Below are 24921 nucleotides of genomic sequence, written 5' to 3'. Positions count from 1 at the left end.
GTGCCCTAAAATACAAGGGCTGAAAAATCCTATATTTCTAGGGTACCCTACCTACATTATGGAGCCCTAAATACAAGGCCCAAAATTAATGAAACCTTAATCTAATATGTACCAAGATAAGTGGGCTCATACTTAGCTCATGGGCCTGAAATCTACCCTAAGGCTCATGAGAACCCTAGGGCCTTATCTTGCATTTTTGGCCCAATCTTCTTGGAGTCTTCTATCCAATGCCCTTGGGGGGTAGGATTGCATCACCTTCTAATAAAATTGTGTATAGTTGTCGTTGTACAAACTATTTGCACTTGTGTTTCAAATTTGTACTTAGGCATGCATCGCAAGATTGCAATTCTATTCTTCCATACTCCAAAAGTTCTTTCAATTGTGCACCTTAAACTAGAGTGATAATAATTGAAAATTTCATTACTATTTGCACACCCAAATCTACGTCTAAAATCAGGAAAGTGGTAGCATTCACATTTGTAAGGACCCATGGGTGTTGGATAGCCAATATCTACTAAATAATATTTGCTTGTTGAGAAAGGTAAAAATTGTATAAATAAAATTTAAATGAGAATAGAATTCAATTATAGTGATACAAAAAATTAATACCTTGAGGAGGATGTGGAAAATTCATAATAGAAGTTGTGAGAGCATGATCAAAGATTCAAGCATCGTGGGCAATACCATCCCATCCAACTAATACAAAAGTAAAGCACATGTTCCAATCACATGAAACCATTATATTTTGTGTTAGAATACCATTTCTTCCAATAAATCTAGCTTGCTCACTAGGAGTAACCACACATGGAACATGCGTACCATCAATTACCCTTATGGCATTCTTAAAAAATGGCCAATATCGTATATCATTTTATATTTTGGCATGACTATCACGAAACAAAGGATCTAGTAGCCTAATATATTCTACAGACAACTTAAAGAGAACAATTAATACCTTATGGAGATGTCTACTTATAGTTTCTCCAGAGTGTTGAAACCTCTCTTAAATGTTCCTATTTCCTTCCACGTGGCCAATTGTAACGATCTGCCTTGTCGCTACGATACCACCACTCTAAACCACATAAATTTCACTTTTTAAATGAAAACTCTATTAATTTTCTTATGAAAAAAATGAAAGTAAATTTTTCGCAATATACATTCACCAAACAACGCATAATTACTTAGATGAGTATATATATATATATATATATATATATATATATAAACTCAATACGCATCATTCATATAATGGAAAGTAAATTAATTCATACATATAATTAAATATGTGATTTACATCCTCAATTCAAAAAGAATTATAGAACTAGCTACGGAGGAATTGATTAACAAAACACAACTCTCTCCCAAAATAATCCCAACGTCATCACGTTGGCTTGACGGCTCCATAAAAGAATTTCACTTCACGCACTCTATTGTTGTCCGTCTGCTCCCACGAACAATGTTTGTGATCATCACAGGTACCAACCACACGATACAAAAATTGCAAGGGTGAGTTTATTATAAAAGAAATTAACACAAAAATCAAATAACCATGATTAGTAAGAAAACATCAACAAATACCATAATCATACATAAACATTCATTAGTCCAACATACACTCAATAAGTAGTCATCAACCTTCCAAAATTCCAAACAATCATGCTTAGTATGATGCATGCACCTGACCTTACCTCTCAAATGCAATGCAGTATCATTCGTCAGGAAATAGCCTACGTGTGTCCACACAACACTCTCACTTAGGAAAACTAGGCAGCAAATGTCGAGGTCACCCTATCGTGCACAGGCAACCCCCCCCCCCCCAATAGTGATCAGCCTGAGTCTCAAGGAAGTTTCAAACCAAGTGACATGCCCTCAAGTACAAGTATTTCCACTCATGAGAAACTACAAGTACTTACTGACAAAGTTTATACTATTTCCATGCAATATGAAGTATGAAACATGGACACCATTAATGCACTGACCATGGATAATTAAAGATTCTCAACATCAACATCATCTCATCCAAGGTTATCAAACTCGAGAGTTTACGCAGACTCGTGAAAGTTTCATAGACTCGACTCGTAGATTCAACTCGTAGACTCGTAAAAGTCTACTTTATATAAAAATAATAACAAAATATATATAAATAACATACTAATTAAACATTTCAACAATATAATAAAGCAAAAAAGTAAATTATAAAGTTCAGAATATTTAAATAACCAAGTCTTGTAATAATACATCACAACTAAACAATAACTTGTAGAGGTTATAGTAGTGGTAGATCATTCTCATCGAGGGTTTGATGTTATTAGAGAACAAGGGTTTTATATTATTAAAGGTGAGAATTTTGTATTTGAGAATAACACGCTAAATGAAGGTATGTTGAATGCTAAACAAATAAAAAACAATAAAAAATGACTTACATTTTGGTCTAATTTTTTTTAACTTACTAACTCGTTGACTCGGTGGTAAACTCGAGAGTCTACCGTGTTTACTTAGAGTTTATAGAGTTTACCCAGAGTCTACTAAAAAAGAGTTTATTCAAGAGTCAACTCACAGAGGACAAGTGGACTCGTAAACTCGTAAGAGTTAGTGAGTTAACTTGAAAGTTTGATAACCATGATCTCATCTCAATGACATTATCAACAACAACAACATCATCTCATCTCAATGTCATTCTCAACATCAACATCATCTCATATCAATATTATCATAAACACCAACATCATCTCATATCAATTATTATCAATATCATCTTCAATAACAACATCATAAACATCAACATCACCTCATATCAATTAATATCATCAATAACAATATCATCAGTAAATCATATTCCGCATATACATACATATATAGTTCATGTTTGAGATTCACACTCCCTAGGCCTTCAGACAACACAAGTCTAATAAAAATAATAATGTCATTTAACAATAACAGACTTATTGCATCCAATTAGTCAAAAACATTATTTTCTTGAAAACTAGCATGCAACAGGGACAGACATACATCCCCGTAGTTAGGTTCCCTGACCCCAACTATGGTATAAAATGTCGTAAATTATAATAAACTCCCCTCACCTGTCTTGAGCTCTCCGTTAGTTCCTCTTTGGTCGCTCAAAGACCTCTCTCGTTCACATTCGTTAGTCCAAATGCAACGTTCTATATACCAAATTGAAGGAAATTTAGTATAGATTTCAAAAACAAGGTTAATAACAACATTCAGAATCAATTACCCATGTCAAAACATAAAGGGCTAAGGGGTATTTCGGATTCTACTAAAAGGAGACGTCCTTTTGAAATTCTGATCATGCCAATGTGACTGGGGTTCCGCGAAGGTCACGAAAATAACATCAATTTTATAAAAAAGATAACTTTTACAACATCTCATTTTCAAGGTTTTTTTTAAAGGAAGTGTAAAAACACCCTATTACAATATCCAAAACACAAGAGACACTAAAAAAAGTTCAAACTAACTAGGAGAAAGGTTTAGAAGTCAAGATTACCTCAGAGAAGCTACGAAATAAAGGATTGAGGGAATGTTTTCCACCAAATCCTTGAGGTGGATTATGAGGATTTCACTCCAATTAAAACGTTCATCTCAGTGTGGTGGTTCGGTGGCAAACAACAGCAGCTCATGGTGGCCACTGGTTGTTGTGGGTGGTGGAGCAGGAGGTGTTAGGGTTTGGATGGATGTTTGGAGAGAAAATGAGTGAAAAAATAATGTTTTTCACACTAAAGAACATAGTTATAATCTACAGATCTCGCTTAGCGAGCTCATCTCGCTAAGCAGGAGTCCACTTTTGGCATTAAGCCTGACTTTTCATCCTTAGGGAAATTCCTCTCGGATTAGGATTTGCGCTAAGTGTGACAATTCGTGTTGAGCGCAATTCCTATCACTCTAAGCGCAACAATTTGCGCTCAGCGTAATTCTCTCTCGGGTTGGAATTACGCTTAGCAAGAGGTCAAACATTGTTATTTTAAAACATTGTTATTTTGAAAATCCCAACAGTCAAACCATGGGGACATGTGTTGGGAACCTACAGTCAAAATTTGAACATAATCCAATGGTTAACAAATCCAGGATCACGGTTTTACCATAATAGGTTTAGATAAATTTTGAAATCTCATAATTTCAACTTAGGTCAATAAAACTCCACATAACTCAACATCCACATCAATCAAATCACACATGACTAATTCACACCATATCTAAACTCATTCAAGTTAATCATATAATTAAATAACACGATAAATACAATTAAACATTGATTTATAGTTAGCAAAATTTCAGGGCGTTACGCCAACCTCGTTTAAAAACATTGCAACCATTTCTTCAACTTGCATGCGGTTAGTAGGCTTTAAACCATGATCAACCAATTTAGTGCAAAGCTTGTAAAAAATATGTTTTTCCATACGAAACATCTCATAACAACGAATAAGATGACCTTGCAATACTTCTTACACCCATGCATGGCTTATTTGTTTGTTGGTTCTACACGGCTCTTTACATAGATGTTTTATTGCATATTCACCAATAAACACAAACACATAAGATGCTTGCTCCAAAAGTTCATCATCTTCATTGGTATTTGATTCAAATTGTTCAAGCAAGTCATTCAATTTTTACTTGTATAAAAACAATATTACAAAATACATAATATATCAAGATACACATGATAAAATATAAGTTCACTACCAAACATAATATGATTCTTTACAAGCCAAATAAGAAACATAACCAAATTTGACAGCAAAACATAATATGAGTTCAACAGAACATAACTTATACCACCACAAGAAAACATCTAAGCACTAGTACAAAATAGTAAGGAGTTTTTAATTACATCCCTAATACACACATCTAGTTAGTAACTTTGAACAATAAGGGGTTTTTAACTGCATCCCTAAGCCAATGCATCCTTTGCATATATAAACCTCGCATGACAATAAACATTTCTCTTGTTGGCTTTAACATCCTCAGGTTGCAATATTGTGTATGAAATAGTAAATTCTTTTGTAATTCAGGTAGTGTCTTAAGCTCATTGATCACTTCCTGAATAGATGCACTTGCCACAACTTCATTGCGTCACTTACATGCTTATGCAATCTCACTAACTATATAAACTATTCTTTAAGAGGTAGTTGCCTTCTTCTTGCTAACTTTTTAGTGTGATTGATTCCCTTTCTCTTTTGACTAACAATTCCTTGGCTAATAGTTCCTTGTGAATCATTCATATGAATTCCCTCAAAAGCATCTATTGCACCAACACTTGCATCTTCACTATCACTTGAGCCTTCCTCTAAATCTAGGCCAATGCCTTCAAGACTTGGATGGTACCCATCATTCATATCAACCTCAACACTAACGGGCAATATCCCAGACGAGGGAGCCCATTGGAACTCTCCATTAGCAACTACATCCTTAAAAAGTTCAATCAACTTGTGAGCAAATGGAAGTCCCTTGATCCTAAATTTTCCATATAAAGGATTTTCCTGCACATTTAGAATTTATCATAGGATAAATACACTATACAAAAAACTTAGACTTACAACAATACACATTTATGTAACACATACCAATTGTTTTTCTCCTACCATTCATCACTTCAATCAACAGTAATTTTGGCATTATCCCATCCAAGACCAGTTTCTTTACTAAATAATTTATACCATACTCACCATTGTCTTCTAAGGTTATGAAACTTGTTCTTAAACTTTGATTTGTCATAATTTTTTCTAGTCAACTCCCATTCTTGGTAAAACTTGTATCATGTCGTTTTCCTTTGGACACTTGTTCCAAGCATTCTATGATAAATCCTTCAGTTACTTTACGGTCCCAATAAGCTTTTTCTTTCTCAGTACTTATAGTTCTACATTAAAGAATTTTCTTGATGTGTGATTAACAAAACTTTAACATGCAGAATTGGTAAATGGTATATGTCATTGCAACAATACTATTTGGCACATTCTTAGTATGATCACCTCTTAGAACCATAAAGATTGTTAATAACAAGCCAATAATCATGATAACAAAATAAAGCTACTCCACTATTAAAAGTTAATAATCTGGTCTATTATTTATTAGTAGGACCAATATAAAATTCATTCATCAATAAAAAAGATAGAATTGATAATATCATTTTCATGACTTTAAAGTGGCCAGTGAAGCATCCACCGACCACCATAATCACAAGTGAACATTATTTATTGTCACTTGTAATTTAACTTGGTTTTTTTGTTCAATCATTCATGCTGACTAAGCATGGTATTTTTTTCGACTGTCAACTTTCCTGATAGGAAAGTTTGACAAAAAGTGCATGTGCTTGACTAAGGTGGAAAAAGTGAGGGGACTTTGTAATTTTTTTAATTAGATTCTTGGCTCAATTAAATTAATGTTAGTCCATATTATTTGATATTTCCAAGTATGACAAATCAATGGAAGTGCCAAGACTCCATTACCTAAGGAGGACATTGGTAATTAAATCTTGTAGTGTAGATTGTTACATAGTATTGTACAAATAACACTCTAGTCTTGTTGGTTTGGAAAAGATAGCATTAAGGTCATTTCAATCACTCTTATGTGAGCTCAAAATATATTGTGATAAATAATTTGTTTACACTCAGTTTAGAGTGCTTACCCTATTGACAATGACTGGCCTAGAATTTCCATGCTTGGCCAAAAAATGTTAATAATACCCTATTGTGATCAACTAAGAATAACATTAATAAGAAAAAAATTACTTGAATTGAAGCACAAGAAGTGATCATGTCAAGTCCCAGAGTTTGATGCAGCCCAACACCTCCATGACAGTGACACTACACCCCTGCATCCCAGGTACTTGATAATTAAATATATATTGTTTTATATGATAGTAGATGAGATAAAACATAACACTAATGCCACTAACAGTGTTGAGGAAGGAAGAGGAAAAAATGAAAAAATAAATTAAAAAAGGATATATAAATTTTACTTTTCTTTTTCACATAAAATCAATGATAAATCTATATTGGTAAATGTTTTATATGTCAAAAACCTATTTACTGTTGAATTTTAAACTTTTGAAATTAACAAAGGAAAGTTTCATACATAGCAAAAACCAAATGGACTGGGAACAACTTTTTACACATACCATCACAAATCAAATTAATAAAAACACTTTAAAATAGAAATCAGAAATGAGAAGCTCAAAGATGAAAAATGAGAGACTAAAATAAGGCTGGGAGAAATGGAGAAAAGAGAATAGGAAAAGAAAATAAGCAATACAGAAAAGTAACACAGAACAAAATACAAGGATGAAATTAAACGTAACTTGACGAGTTGAGTAAGTTTGTTGGAAACAAATTCAGGAGAAGATGCCAGTGTCCTAACTAAGATATTGTTTTAGAATAAATAAAGTAGAATACGACTTCATCAAAATAATGTTAATCAAGACATGAATATAAAAATAAACACTTTTAATTTGGCATGAAAGCCAAGATTGATAATATTGACTTCAAAAAATGTTGGCATGTAGCTTATAGACTAAATTAGACATCATTCATTAATGATAGAGCACTATTTCTATCTCGTTCATATCAATGGTGTCATTAGGAATCAACTGGTTGTCCCAATTTAAAATTTGGCTACCTATCATCCTAGCAATGCAAAAAATTTAGTGTACAAATTGAAAACTATAACACGATAATGTTGTCATGATGAAATAATCATAGAACATAATATAATTAAGTTTATTTCTTTTTATTGCTTCAATATACCAAAAGAAATCATAGATCGCAATATAAGATGAATAACAAGAAAAACAATAAAGGTATCAAAAAATAGATAGAAACCTAATTTTTCTCATTGACTATTGTTAGTCATCTTGCCCCCTGTCACAAGGGAGTGAAAATAGAGAATTTGTGTACATAGCCGCCACCACAGTTCTAATGGGAGTATCATTATCATTAAAATTAAAATAGGATTGATGCTCTAGTAATTGTCCCTCCTCAATACATTTGGTCAATCTAGATTGCATGTATGTTCCAACAATATCACCACTTTTTGTAAAATCACCATCAATTCTCATGGTTAAAAACAAAAACGAACAGCCACACTATTAATGACAATAATAACACAACATCACAGTATAACAACACAGACCAACAAATCAGAACAAAAACCAGAGTTACTAGTATCATATATATAGTATTGATGCTACTATCAGAGATAGAGGTGAATGCTTGTCACAACACAAAATAGAAACCATATATATCTATAAAATAAACTCACATTGTAATAGTTTTTAACTTCCCTTTTGTTTTCTTAACCTCTACACTCTCCTTCAATAAACTCTTTCAACAGCCTCTACACCAAGTTGAACCTATGTAACAAGTTGAAACCAATGCATTAAAATGACACTCAGAACCATAAAAATTCAGAAAACACTTTAAAGTAACAAAAAATATCAAAGCAAAGATCTACCAAAGAGACAAAAAAGGATGAGAGTCTTCTGTAGAGACAAATGAACATAAGCAAAGTTAAATAGACTCTGAGACAAATGGTAGTTGGTTACCTGTTAATTGCAACATGAACAATCTATTTTGATTCACATCATTCAAACCAAAATAGCCAACAATTTTTTCTCTCACAAATGTAACGAAATAGGTTGATGCAATCCTACCCCCCAAGGGTATTGGATAGAAGACTCCAAGAGGCTTGGGCTAGAGCTACTAAAGAAGGCCCTAGGGTTCTCATGAACCTTAGGGTAGATTTTTGAGCCCATGGGTCAAGGTTGGATCCACTCTTCTTTGTAAATATTAGAATAGGTTTTTCCTTCTTTTGGGCCTTGTATTTTGACCATTCTAGTAGTATAGGGTTTTAGCCTTGTATTTTAGGACATTTTGAGTAGTCTTTGTAGTAGGGACTTTTTTTTTGTATTTTCATGTATTTTGTCAAGGAGGTGAGCTTAGTTTTTAGATGGGTGTGTGTAGCTAAGCTCTAGCTTCTCAAGGAAGCTTCTCAAGGAAGTGAGCTTAGTTTTTAGATGGGTGTGTGTAGCTAAGCTCTAGCTTCTCAAGGAAGTTTTCTCAAGGAAGCTTCTCAAAATTTATTCTATAATTGGTGCCTATGTTATATCAATCTTAGTTCCTAAATTTCAATTGAAAATTACTGTGAAAAAAAATGCCAAAGCTAGAGGTTTGTTGAGTCTTTTTTTTTTACTCTACTCTAGAGCCATTCTAAGTTTCTCTTTGAGTCCTAGCTTGCTTCTATGTCCTTTTCATTGCTTTAATTGTTGAATAACCCTTGAAAAATTGTCTTCTTAAAACTCCATTGGTTTAGCTTTCATTTCATTTTTTTTGGTCTTTGGTTGTTGCTTGTCTCTTTGTTTCCTTGTTTGTGGGTTGCCATATAGGGAATTGGAAGGAGGATAGGTGCCATCCCTTGAAGAATTTGAGTCAAGAAGCAAGGGACCAACCACCTTAAGAGCTATTAGACTAAGAAGCACTCCAAATTGAGTGAATCACCAAAGAGAGAACAACTACCAAAATCGAGGACCGTTTTGTAATTTTGTAATTTACAATTTACTTACCTCCATTGCTTTCAAGTTTTGTAACAAAAAGGCCTTTCATTGGAAGTGTGTTGGGAGCCTCCAATAGGTTACCAAACTTCCATTTATGTGTAATAATTTTAGGCATTTTTTCCTTAGGATAGTGAGTGTTTTGTTGGGAACCTTGAATGTGGTCATCCAAACACTCTTAGGATTCGCCTAGTTTACATTTCTTGCTTACTTTCATAGCTTATTTCCTTTACCTTCCATTGTCAAACCGCCTAGATAGCTTTCCTTTTACCAATTAGTTTTTTTACCTTATCTTTCACACCTCTTTTAGTGTTTATTTTGGCTAGTTTCAACCATAGTTTCTTTTACCTTTTGTTTTCAAACCTCCAACAAGAAAGAACCACAACTTAGGAACCAACATGAGTCATCATTCATCTAGTGTTAATGGCGAGGGTACAAGTCATAAAGAACCTTTATCTAGAATCTTAGATGAGTTGAGTTCCCTCAAGTTATGGAAAGAAAAACAAGAGAGAAAAGAAAAAGGAAAAAAAAGTGGAAGAAATAAGTCAAGATGAAAGAAAGAAAATAAGAGAGGAAGAAAGAAGAAAAATAATGAAAGAAATAAAAAGAGAAAAACATGTCTCCTATAGTAGTCATAACTCTTGCAAGAGCCTAAGTGAAGAACTTTGTGACTATTACGAAGGAAGGCATAGGTCACATCTTAGACCTCACTCCCATAGAAGAGAAAAGGAAAGAAAGCCTCAAGAGGCTAACATTAACCTCTCATACTTCCATGGGAAGGACAATGTAGAGGCTAACTTAGATTGGGAAATAAGGGTAGAGCAACAACTTAAAAAGAATTTTACTTCAAAATCTTATGGCTCTCACTCTTATCCAAAGAAAGACCAAGGTCAAGGCATCTTAGGGGTGACACCTTCTAAGCCCAAAGATGATAAGGGGAAGACAATAGAAAAGCAAGCCCCTAAGGCTAGTATGCAAGAGAAAACTAGCTCTATAAAGTGCTTTAAATGTCTTGGAAGAGGACACATTACTTCTCAATGCCCCACCACAAAAACCATGATTATGAGGGGCCAAGACATTTATAGTAGCCAAGATGAGGCTACTACTTCACCTTCCTTTAGTGAAAGTGAAGAAGCAAAAGGGGAAGAATCTAGTGAAGAAATCTACCCCCAAGAAGAAGGACAACCATTAGTGGTTAAAGAGAAGTGTAAGGAGGTAAGTGTCTCCTCCAAGAGTTTAGCTAAGAAGGAAACTCATTTTACAATAAAGACAAACATTAAAGAAACTTTCCCTCTTAGACAACCTCCACATTTTCTCTTTTGTAAAAAGACACTTGTTAGCACTGCCACACCTCTTGGGCTTGAGGTTATTCCTCATGTAAAGGAGTTGTTGGATGAAGGTTTGCTTCATAAGAGCTTAAATCCTTATGCTTTGTTGGTGCCCAAAATAGGTATTATTAGGCACCAAATCCCTACAATAAGTGATATGATGAATTTGTTGAGTGTTGCAACCCTTTTTTGTAAAATCAATCATGCACCCAACGTCTTCATGATTCATGTACATAGGGACTCATTAGGTAGGTTTGTTCTTATTTTTGGTTTCAATACAAACTTAGGTGCTCATATGGGACACCTTAGGTTTGTCATATTTTTTTGTAGGAATAATCAACATAAAAATACAGAAAAAGGTACGCTTTATTGCATTACTTTCCTTAATTTTTAAAATAGTGATCAAGGGGTTCCCAAGGACCCTAAGAGAATAAAGATCATTCCTGATTGGCCCACTCCACCAAGTATAAGGGAAATCTGGGGCTGTCATGACTTAACAAACTTTTACAAAAGGTTTGTCCCATATTTTTCTATACTTGTAGCACCACTCATTGATTTGGTGAGGAACCATGTTCCCTCATGGGAAGATGTCCATGAAAGGAGTTTTGAGACCTTACCCTACTCTAACATACCCAACACCACTAATACATATGTTTTTATTCTTTTTACAGGTGTCAAGGGAAGGAGCCCAGAGTATGAAGAACCTCAGGATTTGAGGTCAAATCCTTTCCAAGGTGGAGAGGATGATGCAATCCTACCCCCCAAGGGTATTGGATAGAAGACTCCAAGAGGCTTGGGCTAGAGCTACTAAAGAAGGCCCTAGGGTTCTCATGAACCTTAGGGTAGATTTTTGAGCCCATGGGTCAAGGTTGAATCCACTCTTCTTTGTAAATATTAGAATAGGTTTTTCCTTCTTTTGGGCGTTATATTTTGACCATTCTAGTAGTATAGGGTTTTAGCCTTGTATTTTAGGGCATTTTGAGTAGTCTTTGTAGTAGGGACTTTTTTTTTGTATTTTCATGTATTTTGTCAAGAAGGTGAGCTTAGTTTTTAGATGGGTGTGTGTAGCTAAGCTCTAGCTTCTCAAGGAGGTGGGCTTAGTTTTTAGATGGGTGTGTGTAGCTAAGCTCTAGCTTCTCAAGGAAATTTTCTCAAAGAAGCTTCTCAAGGAAGTTTTCTTAAGAAAACTTCTCAAGGAAGCTACCTAGTTTATAAATAGAAGCATGTGTAACACTTGTTGTAACTTTGATGAATGAGAGTCTTGTGAGACACAACTCAAAGTTCAACTTCTCTCCCTTCTTCTTCCTTCAATTTCGTGCTCGCCCCTCTCTCTTTCTCTCCCTCTTTCTTTTCCTCCATTGAAGCATCCTCTCCAAGCTTCTTATCCAAGGCTCATCTTGGTGGTGAAGCTCCTTCTTCCATGGCTTATTCCTTAGTGGATGGCTCCTCCTCTCACCTCTTCTCCTTTGTCTTCCGCTGCATCTCCATGGTGGAAAATCACCATTAAAGGACCTCATTGAAGCTCAAAGATCCAGCCTCCATAGAAGCCCCACAAGCAAGCTTCCATCATAGGTTCACCAGTTGAGATAGGTTGCAATCTATACTACAAAAGGAATTATCAACATTAATTGAAACAAATTTGCCCAACATTGTCCAATACGAAAGGAACTAAACTAAAATTTAATGCCCGTCAAATGCGCTGGTCTGTAAGGCAACAAAACACAGACACGCAACATCAAATGCCCATCAACATTAATCAGTGGGTGAAGAGTTTAATTTGAATGAATGATAGAGATCCATTGAGACATATGTTGGGAGAAGGGAAAATAAGAGAAATCGAAGACCCAAATGTAGAAATCGATTTTACCTTGACGTGGAAGCTGTCCTGACCTTGTTTCACTTCAAAATCAATTTCAACGAGGTGAATCGCGTACAGCGAAGAAGCCAAACATCACAATCAACTGATTTTCCCACGTTTGACCACGAAATACACGCGTCAAGGGCCTTCGACGCAGATCCAAACACGTTCTATAAAGGCCACTTCAATTATATTTTGTTTTGAAGGGCTAATAGGTTTCCATTTTTTTGTTGATATGTACATCTTGTACAACAAATGTATACATTTTATCTTTAGCTACATAATAATATATTTGCCTTAAAAAATAAGCACTTACAAAAATACTCATAGATTATCTATCAACAAAATTTATATATCTGCAGCGAAAATTGAATTCTTATCCTTATAAGATATGAGGCTATTCCTTACTAATTAGATTAACATTTGTTGAGTAACATTCAAAACATTCACCCAATTTTAGAATATCAAATCAAAATGTTGATGTTCTCCAAGTTCTATATAAAGTAGTCATTTATGAAGAAAAAGAATATCTTCTACCTAATAAACAAGCTATTGAATATTCTTTCTCTCTTTACTCGTTTCTTTGAAATTTATGGTATTAGTTCTTACCAACCGTGTTTAGATCACATTTTCAATCATTATTGAATATTTATTATATATCTACTTAAAGTATTAAATTTGTCAATTATGTTTAATATATTTTTAAAAAAATTGGGCCAAAGTAAGTCTAAAGAGACTTCTTTAAGAAAGAATAGTAGTTAAACTAATTAAGAAAGTTTATAGAAAGGACACCTGAATATGAGATCTCCATGGTTATATCGTGAAATTTCCTTATTTGTATATTAGGAATTGGATATAGTTAGTTCTTGGTAATTTAAAAGTGAATCAAGATAAATCTAATGCGTGTCTATATGTTGTCCATCTCGATTTCTACTCTTCATTTAAAAGTTTATAATAAGTTTGTTAAAAACTTTAGACCATTGCTTCAAAAAAAATTCAAATTTTCAAATAATGTTGCCCTTAGGTTAAATGGTCCACAGATAAACCATGATTATATAAATTTTTCAAATGGTTCATGTATGCTCCATCATTTTATGACCGTTGGATATAATTAAGAAAAAGCAACGGTTGAGATCTGACACGTTATTTTTTTTTATTGTGTAATTTAATTAAAAAATATTACAATAGTGAATGTCTGAAACACCCTTCATCCTTAACCCTCAACAATCGTCAACAACGCCCTGATCCCCTTGCTCTATTTCTCTTCAACCTCGGTGCCGTGTGGTTCTCTCTCATCTTTGCCCTACTGGCCTCCTCCTCCTTCTTCGCCGCCTTCAACTCCTCCGTGGTCATCGTCGTCATCTCCTCCTTCCTTTGCGCCCACACCACCTTTCTCCTCGGCGTCTGGTCCTCCTCGAAGATCCTCCGTCGCGTTTCCTCCTCCAAAGCCTCAGCGTCCGCGGCCCGCCGGCCTACATCACGTCGGATGGTAACGTCAAAATTCCAACTTCGATAACGACAATAATCGACAAAAGCACAAACCAGAAACTGAGTTGTCCAAAAACAACCCAATGACGACGCCGATGAATTCAAGCAGCTCTACTGGATTTTTTTTAATTTGTTTTTTTTTCTTTTTATTAGAGTGACATGAATTGCTTTTAATATCAATGGTGTTTTCCAAAAAACTTCTCACTGATCACCTATTCCAAATACTTTAAATCAAATATACTGTAAAATATTTTATTAGTATAAGTAATTCAACTTAATATTTTTAAATCATCTCATATGTACAAACCTCTAGATCCCTTATTCGCCTGCTAGGAACCACTAACTTTTTTATTCATGTCTCATGTCTTTTTACAACGAAGATCAGTCCCCGGCCTCTCAACATCCAGAAGGTTACATCTGCACTCCAAATGTTACTTGACAATCCATATTATCCAGAAAAGCAATATACTATTTTATAGGACATAGTTTTATACATCAAATGAATTGTTAAGTTTTATTGATCTATTTGTTAAAAAGAACAATGACATACAAGTTTTAGAGAGAATGCTCTTTTTCTTAATCTTCAAAAATACAACTACTGCAGTTACAAAGTTACAATATATAGACTATTGCAGTTACAATATATTTAAAATGACTCCACATAACTACTCCATATAACTACTTCACATAACTCCTATTTACAAGAAACTATCACTAACTTCTTAACTTCTATTAACTTCTATTCACATCAACATTCCCTCCCTTAAACTAAAAAGAAAAACAAACATTTACTTTATAACTGACGCATCAACCATTCCCAGCATACTCCGTAATTTCAAGAATTGTTATAACTTGAGAGGTTTTGTCATTATGTCTGCAACTTGTTCTTGAGAATTACAGTAACTCAACTTCACAATTTTGTCTCTGGTCAAATCTCTAAGAAAATGAAACCTTATATCAATATGTTTGCTTCTGCCATGAAAAACAGAATTCTTTGATAGCTGTATAGTAGAATTATTGTCACATTGAATCAAAGTACTATTTTCCTCCTTATGACCAAGTTTCTCTAAAACTCTTCTCAACCAAATACATTGACTGGCACAAAACGCAGCAGCTATGTACTCAGCCTCAGTAGTAGACAATGTCACTATAGGCTGTTTTTTAGAAGACCATGAAATTGCTCCAGAACCAAGTAAGAATGCAAAGCCAGAAGTGCTCCTACGATCATCCAAATCACCAGCAAAATCACTGTCGGTGTAAGCCACCAAATTTGTGCAACCATTCTTTTTGTAGAAAATTCCAAGCTCAGTTGTACCTTTCAAATACCTTAATATTCTTTTTGCTGCAAGCCAATGAGATTCAGTTGGGCAAGACATGAATCTACTAATAAGACTCACTCCATACATCAAATCAGGTCGAGTTGCAGTCAAGTACATCAGACTGCCAACCACCTGTTTGAACAAAGTTTCATCAACTTTGGTTCCTGCTTCATCCTTTGACAATTTCGTGCCTGGAACAATAGGATTCTTCACTGGATTGCTTTTATCCATTCCAAACCTTCCTAGAATTTCATGAGCATACTTTCTTTGACACACAAAAATCCCATCTAAACTTTGTATTACTTCAATCCCGAGAAAATATCTCATCCTCCCCAAATCAGTCATGTCAAATTCCAACATCATGGAATTCTTAAAATCATCATACATACTTTTATCATTTCCAGTATATATTAAATCATCAACATAAAGACTTACTATTAAATTTTACCTACTTCCTTCGACTTTGTGAGCAGTGTGTGTTCACATAAACACCTTTCAAAGCCTTCTCGAACAAAGTAAGCCTCTATCTTGCTATACCACGCCCTTGGTGCTTGCTTCAAGCCATACAATGCCTTTCTTAGCTTGTAAACTTTGCCTTCTTCACCTTTCTTCTCATATCCCAATGATTGTTGCACAAAGATTTCTTCATTGAGTTCACCGTGAAGAAATGCACTCTTTACATCTAGTTGAAAAACATCCCAATTGTTTTGTGCTGCCAAAGCAAGTATTAATCGAATGGTGTCAAGTCTAGCAACTGGAGCAAAAACTTCAGTATAATTAACTCCATATTGTTGTGCATACCCCTTCGCCACTAGCCTTGCTTTGTACTTGTCTACCTCTCCTTTCTCATTAAGTTTGGTTTTGAAAACCCACTTAACTCCAATTGGCTTCACCCCTTTCGGTAGAATAGTTAACTCCCAAGTCTTGTTCTTTTCTATTGACTCTATCTCTGCCATCATTGCATCCCTCCACTTCTTACTCTTGACAGCTTGTTCAAATGTAAGTGGGTCATCTTCAGTGAGCATTATCATAGCATTCAGACCATCTTCATCTGACAAACCTTCACCTATTACATAGTCTATTGCCCAAGATGGTGGTCCTCTTACCCTCCCTTCATTCAAAATTGGTGAATCATTTTCAGTTGATTCACTAGAAGAAACACTAGTTTCACTTGAGTTTCTTGTATCAACATCACTGCCTTCTCCTTCAATGTTACCTTCTTCTTCATTGTTTTCTATTCCTTCTTCCATGTTATTCTCATCACCATCATCGTTCCACTTTAAAACATCTGATCTGCATTCTTCATTGCTTTTGCCCCAATTCCAGCATTCATCTTCTTGAAAAATCACATCCTTGCTAATGATGATTTTCTTGGAAACTGGATCATATAATCTGTATGCCTTTGATTCATCACTTACTCCCAAGAAAACACACTTCTTGCTTTTTTCATCTAATTTGCTTCTCTTCTGGTCTGGGACATGTGCATGAGCTACACACCCAAAAACTCAAAAATAATCAACCATTGGCTTCACATTGCTCCATGCCTCTTCTGGAGTTTTGTTCTGCACAGCCACAGTAGGACATCTATTGAGGATATGCACACTCCATTTTACAGCTTCGGGCCAAAACATTTTAGGAACCTGCTTCTCCGCTAACATAGAACGCACCATGTTCATTATCGTTCTATTTTTCCTCTCTGCAACTCCATTTTGTTGAGGAGTATAGGCTGCAGTCAATTGTCTACTAATGCCTTGATTTTTGCAAAATTCTACAAACTCATTTGAGGTAAATTCACCACCTCTATCTGTTCTCAAAGAAGCAATATATGCACCAATCTCCTTTTCAACATGAGCTTTAAAATTTCTAAACATGGAAAAAGCTTCTGATTTTTCATGTAAGAAATAAATCCAAGTTTTACGAGTGAAATCATCAATAAAACTTAGGATGTACCTCTTGTTGCTATTTGATTCTGGTTTAATAGGCCTGCATATGTCTGCATGCACAAGTTGTAACTTGTTTGATGCTCTCCATAAACTCTTCTTAGGCATAGAGTTTCTGTGTTGCTTTCCAGTTAAACATTCTATGCATATCTTCTTTGGAATCTTGACTGAAGGCAACCCAATTACCATCTTCTTATCAAAAAGTGTCCTCAATCCGTTATAGCCTAAGTGACCAAAGCGGCAATGCCAAAGATGAGATTCATTTTCTGATACAATTTGGAAACACAAGGAAGCTTTTGGTATCATGGTAGCCAACACAGAAAACATTCTATTTCCACTCATATCTGACTGCATAATTAATCCTTTCTCATAATGATATACCCTACACTTCCCATGTTGAATCAAAATAGTTAAGCCTTTTTCTTGAAGTTGCCCTATGCTCAATAGATTATTCTTAAGTTCAGGAACATAATAGACACCAGAAATTGCCTGAGTAAATCCATTCACTTGCATACGAATGATACCTTTTCCCACAACAGCCATTCTGGTATTATTGCCAAGTTTTACAGTTTGGCTAAAGCTTTCATCCAGTTCTGAGAACCACTCCTTGTTTCCAGTCATATGATTGCTGCAACCGGAGTCAAGGAACCACACTTCTTCCATTTTGTCTTGCTCCAATTCAACATAAGACATTAATAACAATTCTTCATCTTTTTCCTTCTCTAATTCAACATAATTGGCATTTTTCTCCCAATCAGGACATTCATATTGATAGTGTCCTAACTTGTGACATTTGAAACATTCAATAACAGCTTTATTGAATGATTGTCTTCCCCTTCCTCGACCTCCTCTGAATGAACCATTACCTCTACCTCTACCTCTACTTGCTTTGTCTTCATGGGAGATCTTCAGAACCTGCTCTTCTTCTCCACGACTTCTCATCCTCTGCTCATGAACAAGAAGACTACTTTGCAACTCATCAATAGTCATCACGTCTAAGTTGTTGGATTCTTCAATTGAGCATACCACATAATCAAATTTTGAGATCATTGATCTCAAAGTCTTTGTAGTAATGACTGTTTCACTCATACTTTCACCATGAGCCTTCATTTTGTTGGCTATGGTTAAAGTACGAGAAAAATATGCATTCATTGTTTCTCCTTCCTTCATTTGAAGAATCTCAAAATCTTTGCGTAAAGCTTGCAGTTGAGCCCTTTTGACCCTGGTTGAACCTTGGAATTTTTGCTTCATTGAATCCCATATATTTTTTGCCGTGTCCCTCTTGAGGATTGTTTCAAGGACTTTACGATCTATTGCCTGGAAAAGGTAATTCTTTACCTTTAAGTCCTTCAACTTCTGCTCCTCGATCAATTTGCATTGTGCCTCCGTAGGCTCTATTCCATCTGCCACCATCAATATCCCATTCTCAATGAGATCCCAATATTCTTTGGAGCGGAGAAAATTCTCCATCAACATTGCCCAATGATCATAATGACCATTAAACCTTGGAATTGCAGGTTGCACGAAACTGCTACTCCCACCTTCTGCCATTCTTCTCAACTCGTTCTACTCGAAAGAAAGAAAAATTGCAGTTTCTTTCTTGACTCACACTCACTGTTTTCCTCACACACTCACTGTTTTCCTCACATGCACTCAATATCAGGCCCCTACAATGGAGCTCTGATACCAATTGTTAAAAAGAACAATGACATACAAGTTTTAGAGAGAATGCTCTTTTTCTTAATCTTCAAAAATACAACTACTACTGCAGTTACAAAGTTACAATATATAGACTACTGCAGTTACAATATATTTAAAATGACTCCACATAACTACTCCATATAACTACTTCACATAACTCCTATTTACAAGAAACTACCACTAACTTCTTAACTTCTATTAACTTCTATTCACATCAACACTATTACAGTAAAAAAAGTTTTATTGATTTAACATACATATACGGCATAATATTTACGGAGAACTTATAGCATAGTATGACCGACTCACCGACCACATGCTTAACTTTTTCAACATTTTCTTAAGGAAAATTTTCCTAATTATTAAACAAGTTTTTTTTATTATAATAATTACTACTTTGTAAAAAACTAAATATTTTTAAAATGTTTATATATTGTTTGATGGTGTTGTAAAAAAATTATACAAGTTGACGTAATATTTAAATTTAAATTCTTTTTAAATCAGCACTATATTTATATATCATGGATTTTACTTTTTAGAAGAATTCAAAGTATTGACTCCTTTTCCATATTTTATAAGAAACTCATCTTACCTTGAGACAGCTGTATTACATATCCTAACCTTATCTGTTTTCAACTGGTCCAAACAGCCTTAACACGCCTTAATGGTGGCCAGCTGCATAATAAAAGTACCTTACTAGTAAATGTATTACACGCATTAATTGGCTGGAACAACAATTCGTTGACCTTTTATATACAACGAAAATAAAAATCACATTTTCTTGTGATATGTACATATAAATCTTTTGATTTCTTATACACAACTCTCGATCTATTTATTTTTTTTTTTTTTTTTGCTTTGATCTATTTAATCTCTCAAAATCATATTATTGTCACAGTGATTTTTTAAAAATTGATAATAAATTTTACCTTCGAATATTTAAATAATTATCGAGCATAAATCAATTCTAGTTTAATAGGTTTGAGTCTTGAATAACTAACTTGTAATTCAATTTTTTATGATTATATGATTTTTAAAAGATCTAGTAATCTGTATTAATGAATTAATTTGACAAACAGTTTATAAGAAAAATTGACAAACAAATTTTACGGCACAAATATAATGACACATCAAACTTTAGAGATTTAAATAATATATTTTTCACTCTCAACCACCTAGATAAACTAATATTGGATTGCCGAATTAAACTAGTAGCTTTTTTTTTTACATAACCAATTAACCATTAATTTTTTTTAACATATTGTGGAGGTCCTGGAGGATACTCTGTAGAAAAACAGATATATTTTGAGAATATTTAATATTTGAATGGGGGAAGAGTTGAGTTATAACCGGCGAGCACCATGTATCTAGAGCAGGCCATGTCGATTGATTGAGAAGAGATCGCTAAGCAAATATTAGTATATTAAAATTAAATAAAAAATATTGATTTTACGTAAAAAAATAGCTATATCGAAGATTATGTAACAGAATGATGGGAGTCAGAAAGGAAAAAAAAAATAAGCATTGATGGGATTCAGGAAGGGAAAAAAAAACAGCATTGATGGGCAAAGTAAATATTTAATATTATTGTAAGGGTTAATTGCATTTTTCTTTTATACTCAAGTATCATAATTGTGCAAATTTAATTTAATTTAACATTAAATATTTAATATTTTAATTTTATAAATTAAAAATAACATAAGTATTATAATATTAAAGTAAATAATATAATATAAATAGTAGATGTAAAAAGAATAAAAAAATAAGAAGAAAATAAGAAAAAAAAAAGATGAATTTGGATTAAGTGACTTTGTAGAGGGAAAGTTACCGTGACTTTTCCTCAATTTAGACCATAAGATTAATTAGATGGTCTAGAATTTGTCACATGTTTCAAAAATATTTTTATATTTAATTATTAATTTAGTTTTTATAATTTTTATACTTTAAAACCATAAAAATATTATTGATATTGGTACAAAGTTATGTAACAGAATGATGGGATTCAGAAAGGGGAAAAAAAACAGCCTTGATGGGATTCAGAAAGGGGAAAAAAACAGCATTGATGGGATTCAGAAAGGGGGGAAAAAAACAGCATTGATGGACACAAAAGATTAACTAACAAATACAAAAATAATGCTTGGAATAAATAATAAATGTAAACTAACATTTTGAGAAGTATTTGAAAATAGATTGTATTTGAAGAGAAAAATATTTACAAATATGTTCTCTTAAAAGATATTTAGTTTTTTTTCATATATATATAACTATATATAACTTCGTTTTATTTTAAAAAAAAATTATTTCATACTTCGTATTTTCTTGTTATTTTATTTCTTTAACCTTTTCATTTTTTAATATTTAATATGTTTACACTTTTTTGAAATTTTTAAAATAAATACCAATTAAAGTATATTGAATTTTAATAAATTAAAAACATATAATAAGTTTTAAATAAATAAAAATAAAAATATTCCCGGATAAAAGGAACTTAAAATATTGTTATTTTACTTATTTGTTAACTTTTTTTAATTTTAAACCTTTTTTTTACAAAAATTTGAAACCTTACTCTTACAAGTTTTGATAAAAAAAAATATTCGAATACTTTTCAATTCAATGTAATTTTTATACACTTCATTGCTGATATGTTTTAACTGTATTTGTACAAATAATATTAGAAAAATAAATATTGTGTATATGAATTACTGACAAAGATATTTATTTCTATAATATGAGATATTTTTTCATTTAATTTTTAATTTTTAAAAGAGGATTATTATTTTGTTGAATGAATAAAAAAAATTAAAACGAAATAACTAAAAGTAGTAAAATATTAATTGTACCTTTGATCTGCTATCATTTTCAATGAGATTTTGGTCTCCTATTTAAATTGCGCCAATTTAATCTCTCAATTTTTAAAATTAAGATGTGGATACCCAACACTCCAACAGTGATGATAAAAGTGGTGGAAGTGGGATTTAAGATTATCGAACAACTAAATCATTTAACCTATTTATTATTTAGTTTATACCATAATTTTTTTACATATAACATTATTTTTGTAATGGTTAATTACATTTTTCTTTTATCCTCAAGTATCATAATTGTACAAATTTAATTTTATTTAACATTAAATATTTATTATTTTAATTTTATAAAGTAAAAATAACATAAATATTATAATATTAAAGTTAATAATGTAATATAAATAGTAGATGTAAAAATAATAAAAAAATAGGAATAAAATAAGAAAAAAAGAGATGAGTTTGGATTGAGTGACTTTGTAGAGGAAAATTTCCTCAATTTAGACCATAAGATTAATTAGATGGTCTAGAATTTGTGACTTGTTTCAAAGATATTTTTAAATTTAATTATTAATTTATTTTTTATAATTTTTATACTTTAAAACCATAAAAATATTATTGAGCATATAGATTAATTGGTACAAAGTTATTTCAGTTTAATCAGTAATTTTAAAAAAAAATATCATCTATAACAATATTATTCATCTCAAACGGGATTATCTCCAAAAAATTTATCAATGATGTGTATAAAAAATGTCAAAAATTTCGTGACAATAAATTGCTAAAAATTTATTTTTTGGTAAAAATTTCTGACAATAATAATTGTCAGACATTTTCTCACAATTTGAACAACACTATATCATGGGGTTAAACTAAAATAACTTTGCACTAGATAATCTATGCACTTAGTAGTCTTTTTTTTATGATTTTAAAGCATAAAAATTAAATTAATAACTAAATTAAAAATATTTTTTAAAACAAGTGGCATAGTCTGGATCATTAGATTAATCAAATAGTCTGAAAATAGAGAAAGTTCAGATGACTTCACCGTGCCAAAGTCATGCAATCTTTCCCCATTCCTATTGCATTTACAAGTCTTTATTTTTCTCTTCTATATTTATTTATTTTCTTTATAGAAAGATGTTTATATCATCTCATTCATAATAATAAAATTAATACAAGATGATAAATATTAAAAAATTTGATGACTAACATGAAACTTAAACGCTAACACAAAAATGACTTGATTGGTTTGCCTCCTAATAAAATAAACCATGACGATTTGACATATACTAAGAAGAGTTTTATAAATTGTCACAATAGAACCCAACTTAAAGTAATTAAGACTAGTATGACATAGAGCATCAACCAATTGCTTGCAATCTAATTCAATAGCCACATTTTGCGTGTTCATAATATCAATCCATTTAAGAGCAAGGAGAAATGCACTAGCCTCCGCCTCATCAGATCACTAACAACCAAATGCTCAAAACCTTCAATTGAATTTAAAATTAAAAAAGGATTTTTGTCCCTGAACCAATGTTTATTCCAAACATTTATTTTGTCACCATTTTCAAACCATCATCTTGAGCCTTCATTGACGATAACATGTGAAGCATGGATGCTATACCATCTTTTATACTTCTTTTACTCTTACATTTTAGGTTACTTTAAATTTTTGTAATTTTGTATATTAAATTTCATTTATTTTATGTATTTTTTAAATATGTGTTTGTTATATTTATATAAAAAAATAACTTCAAAACTATTAATTTTTACTTTAGTAATGTATATATCAATATCAAAATAATTAATTATAATAAAAAACACATCTACATAAAGAATTATGTATTGATATTAAAACTCACTATAGTAACTACACATCTAAAATCAATTTTAATTCAAAGTTTCCAAGCATTATTTTTTGTGCAAAATTGATTTTTAATATTCACTATTCAAACAAAAATCAATTTTTTAAAAAAATTTATGTTCATGAAAAATCAATTATATAAAACCACGTTAACTTAAAATCAATTTTATAAACAGTCAAATACGCACTAAATTTTAGTTATTATAAAATCAAGTTGATAAAAAAACAGTATTATAAAAGTGATTTTCAATCCATTAGAAATAATTTATAGAATGGAATTTAAAATAATTATGATAGCATTCATTTACATTATCATACATTTAAATTAAATTATTCGAAGAAAATTTAATTTTTCATGTAATATGAGTGTAAATATATTTTACAATGTACACTAACAAGAAATATTTTTCTTGAAACGATTTTTAAACTAATTATTATAAAATTAATAAATTTACCATTTGCAATACTTATAGATTTTTAAGAAAACTAAACATATTCTAGTTGAAAAGAATATTGTACCTAAACATTTATGTAAAATGAAATAAATAACATAATATAACAATATAGAGAAGGAGGACAATGATGGGTCCTGTTCTAATATTAAACACTGTGTCGGGGTTTGCTTGGGTTTGGTCCCCCTATGAGGCTGAAATAGTTGTTTACGGCCCAAGCTTCCACTGCACTGCACACACCACAAACCCATTGAGGGTCTGATTGAATGCACTAAAAGATCTTATAGATAAAAATCCTATCCAAGAAATTCTTATCTAAAAAGTAACTTTTACATAAATTAATTTGATATTTTTAACTCTTAAGTACTTATTTAAATTAATATGGTATTTGAATGAAATTATAGAAGATCTTTTTCATAATTAAAATTACCAAAAAGAATATTATATTCTTTGACATTATTAAAATTAATAATTAAATACTTAAACATTATTATATAATTATTAAATTACTTAAATAATTAAATATTATTAAAAATAATAAAAATTTCTTTTTTCTTCTATTTCATTTATAAAAATATTTTAACTTTATCATTATATTTAAAATA

At 32.2% G+C, this 24921-nt stretch overlaps 1 protein-coding gene across 1 annotated transcript; it reads right to left on the bottom strand.

Moving 5' to 3' along the window:
- Positions 1-5126: 5126 nt before the first annotated feature.
- LOC102670037 (uncharacterized) lies at positions 5127-5600 on the bottom strand. Its single transcript, XM_026127205.1, has 2 exons — positions 5580-5600; positions 5127-5495 (listed from the first exon to the last, which is right to left on the bottom strand). Exons 1-2 carry the CDS (start codon positions 5598-5600, stop codon positions 5127-5129), a joined length of 390 nt encoding a protein of 129 aa, XP_025982990.1.
- Positions 5601-24921: the final 19321 nt, after the last annotated feature.

The sequence above is a fragment of the Glycine max genome, chromosome 2, assembly GCF_000004515.6.
Source record: "Glycine max cultivar Williams 82 chromosome 2, Glycine_max_v4.0, whole genome shotgun sequence".
In the NCBI taxonomy this organism is placed as follows: Eukaryota; Viridiplantae; Streptophyta; class Magnoliopsida; order Fabales; family Fabaceae; genus Glycine; species Glycine max.
Note: the sequence above shows the minus strand (reverse complement) of the source record. Positions and strands in the feature narration are given on the sequence as shown.

Coding starts and splice junctions, on each gene's coding strand:
- LOC102670037 (XM_026127205.1), bottom strand. CDS start 5,600: ATGGTAGGAGAAAAACAATTG. Junction 5,496..5,579: donor TGGTAGGAGAAAAACAATTG/GTATGTGTTACA, acceptor CTAAATGTGCAG/GAAAATCCTTTATATGGAAA.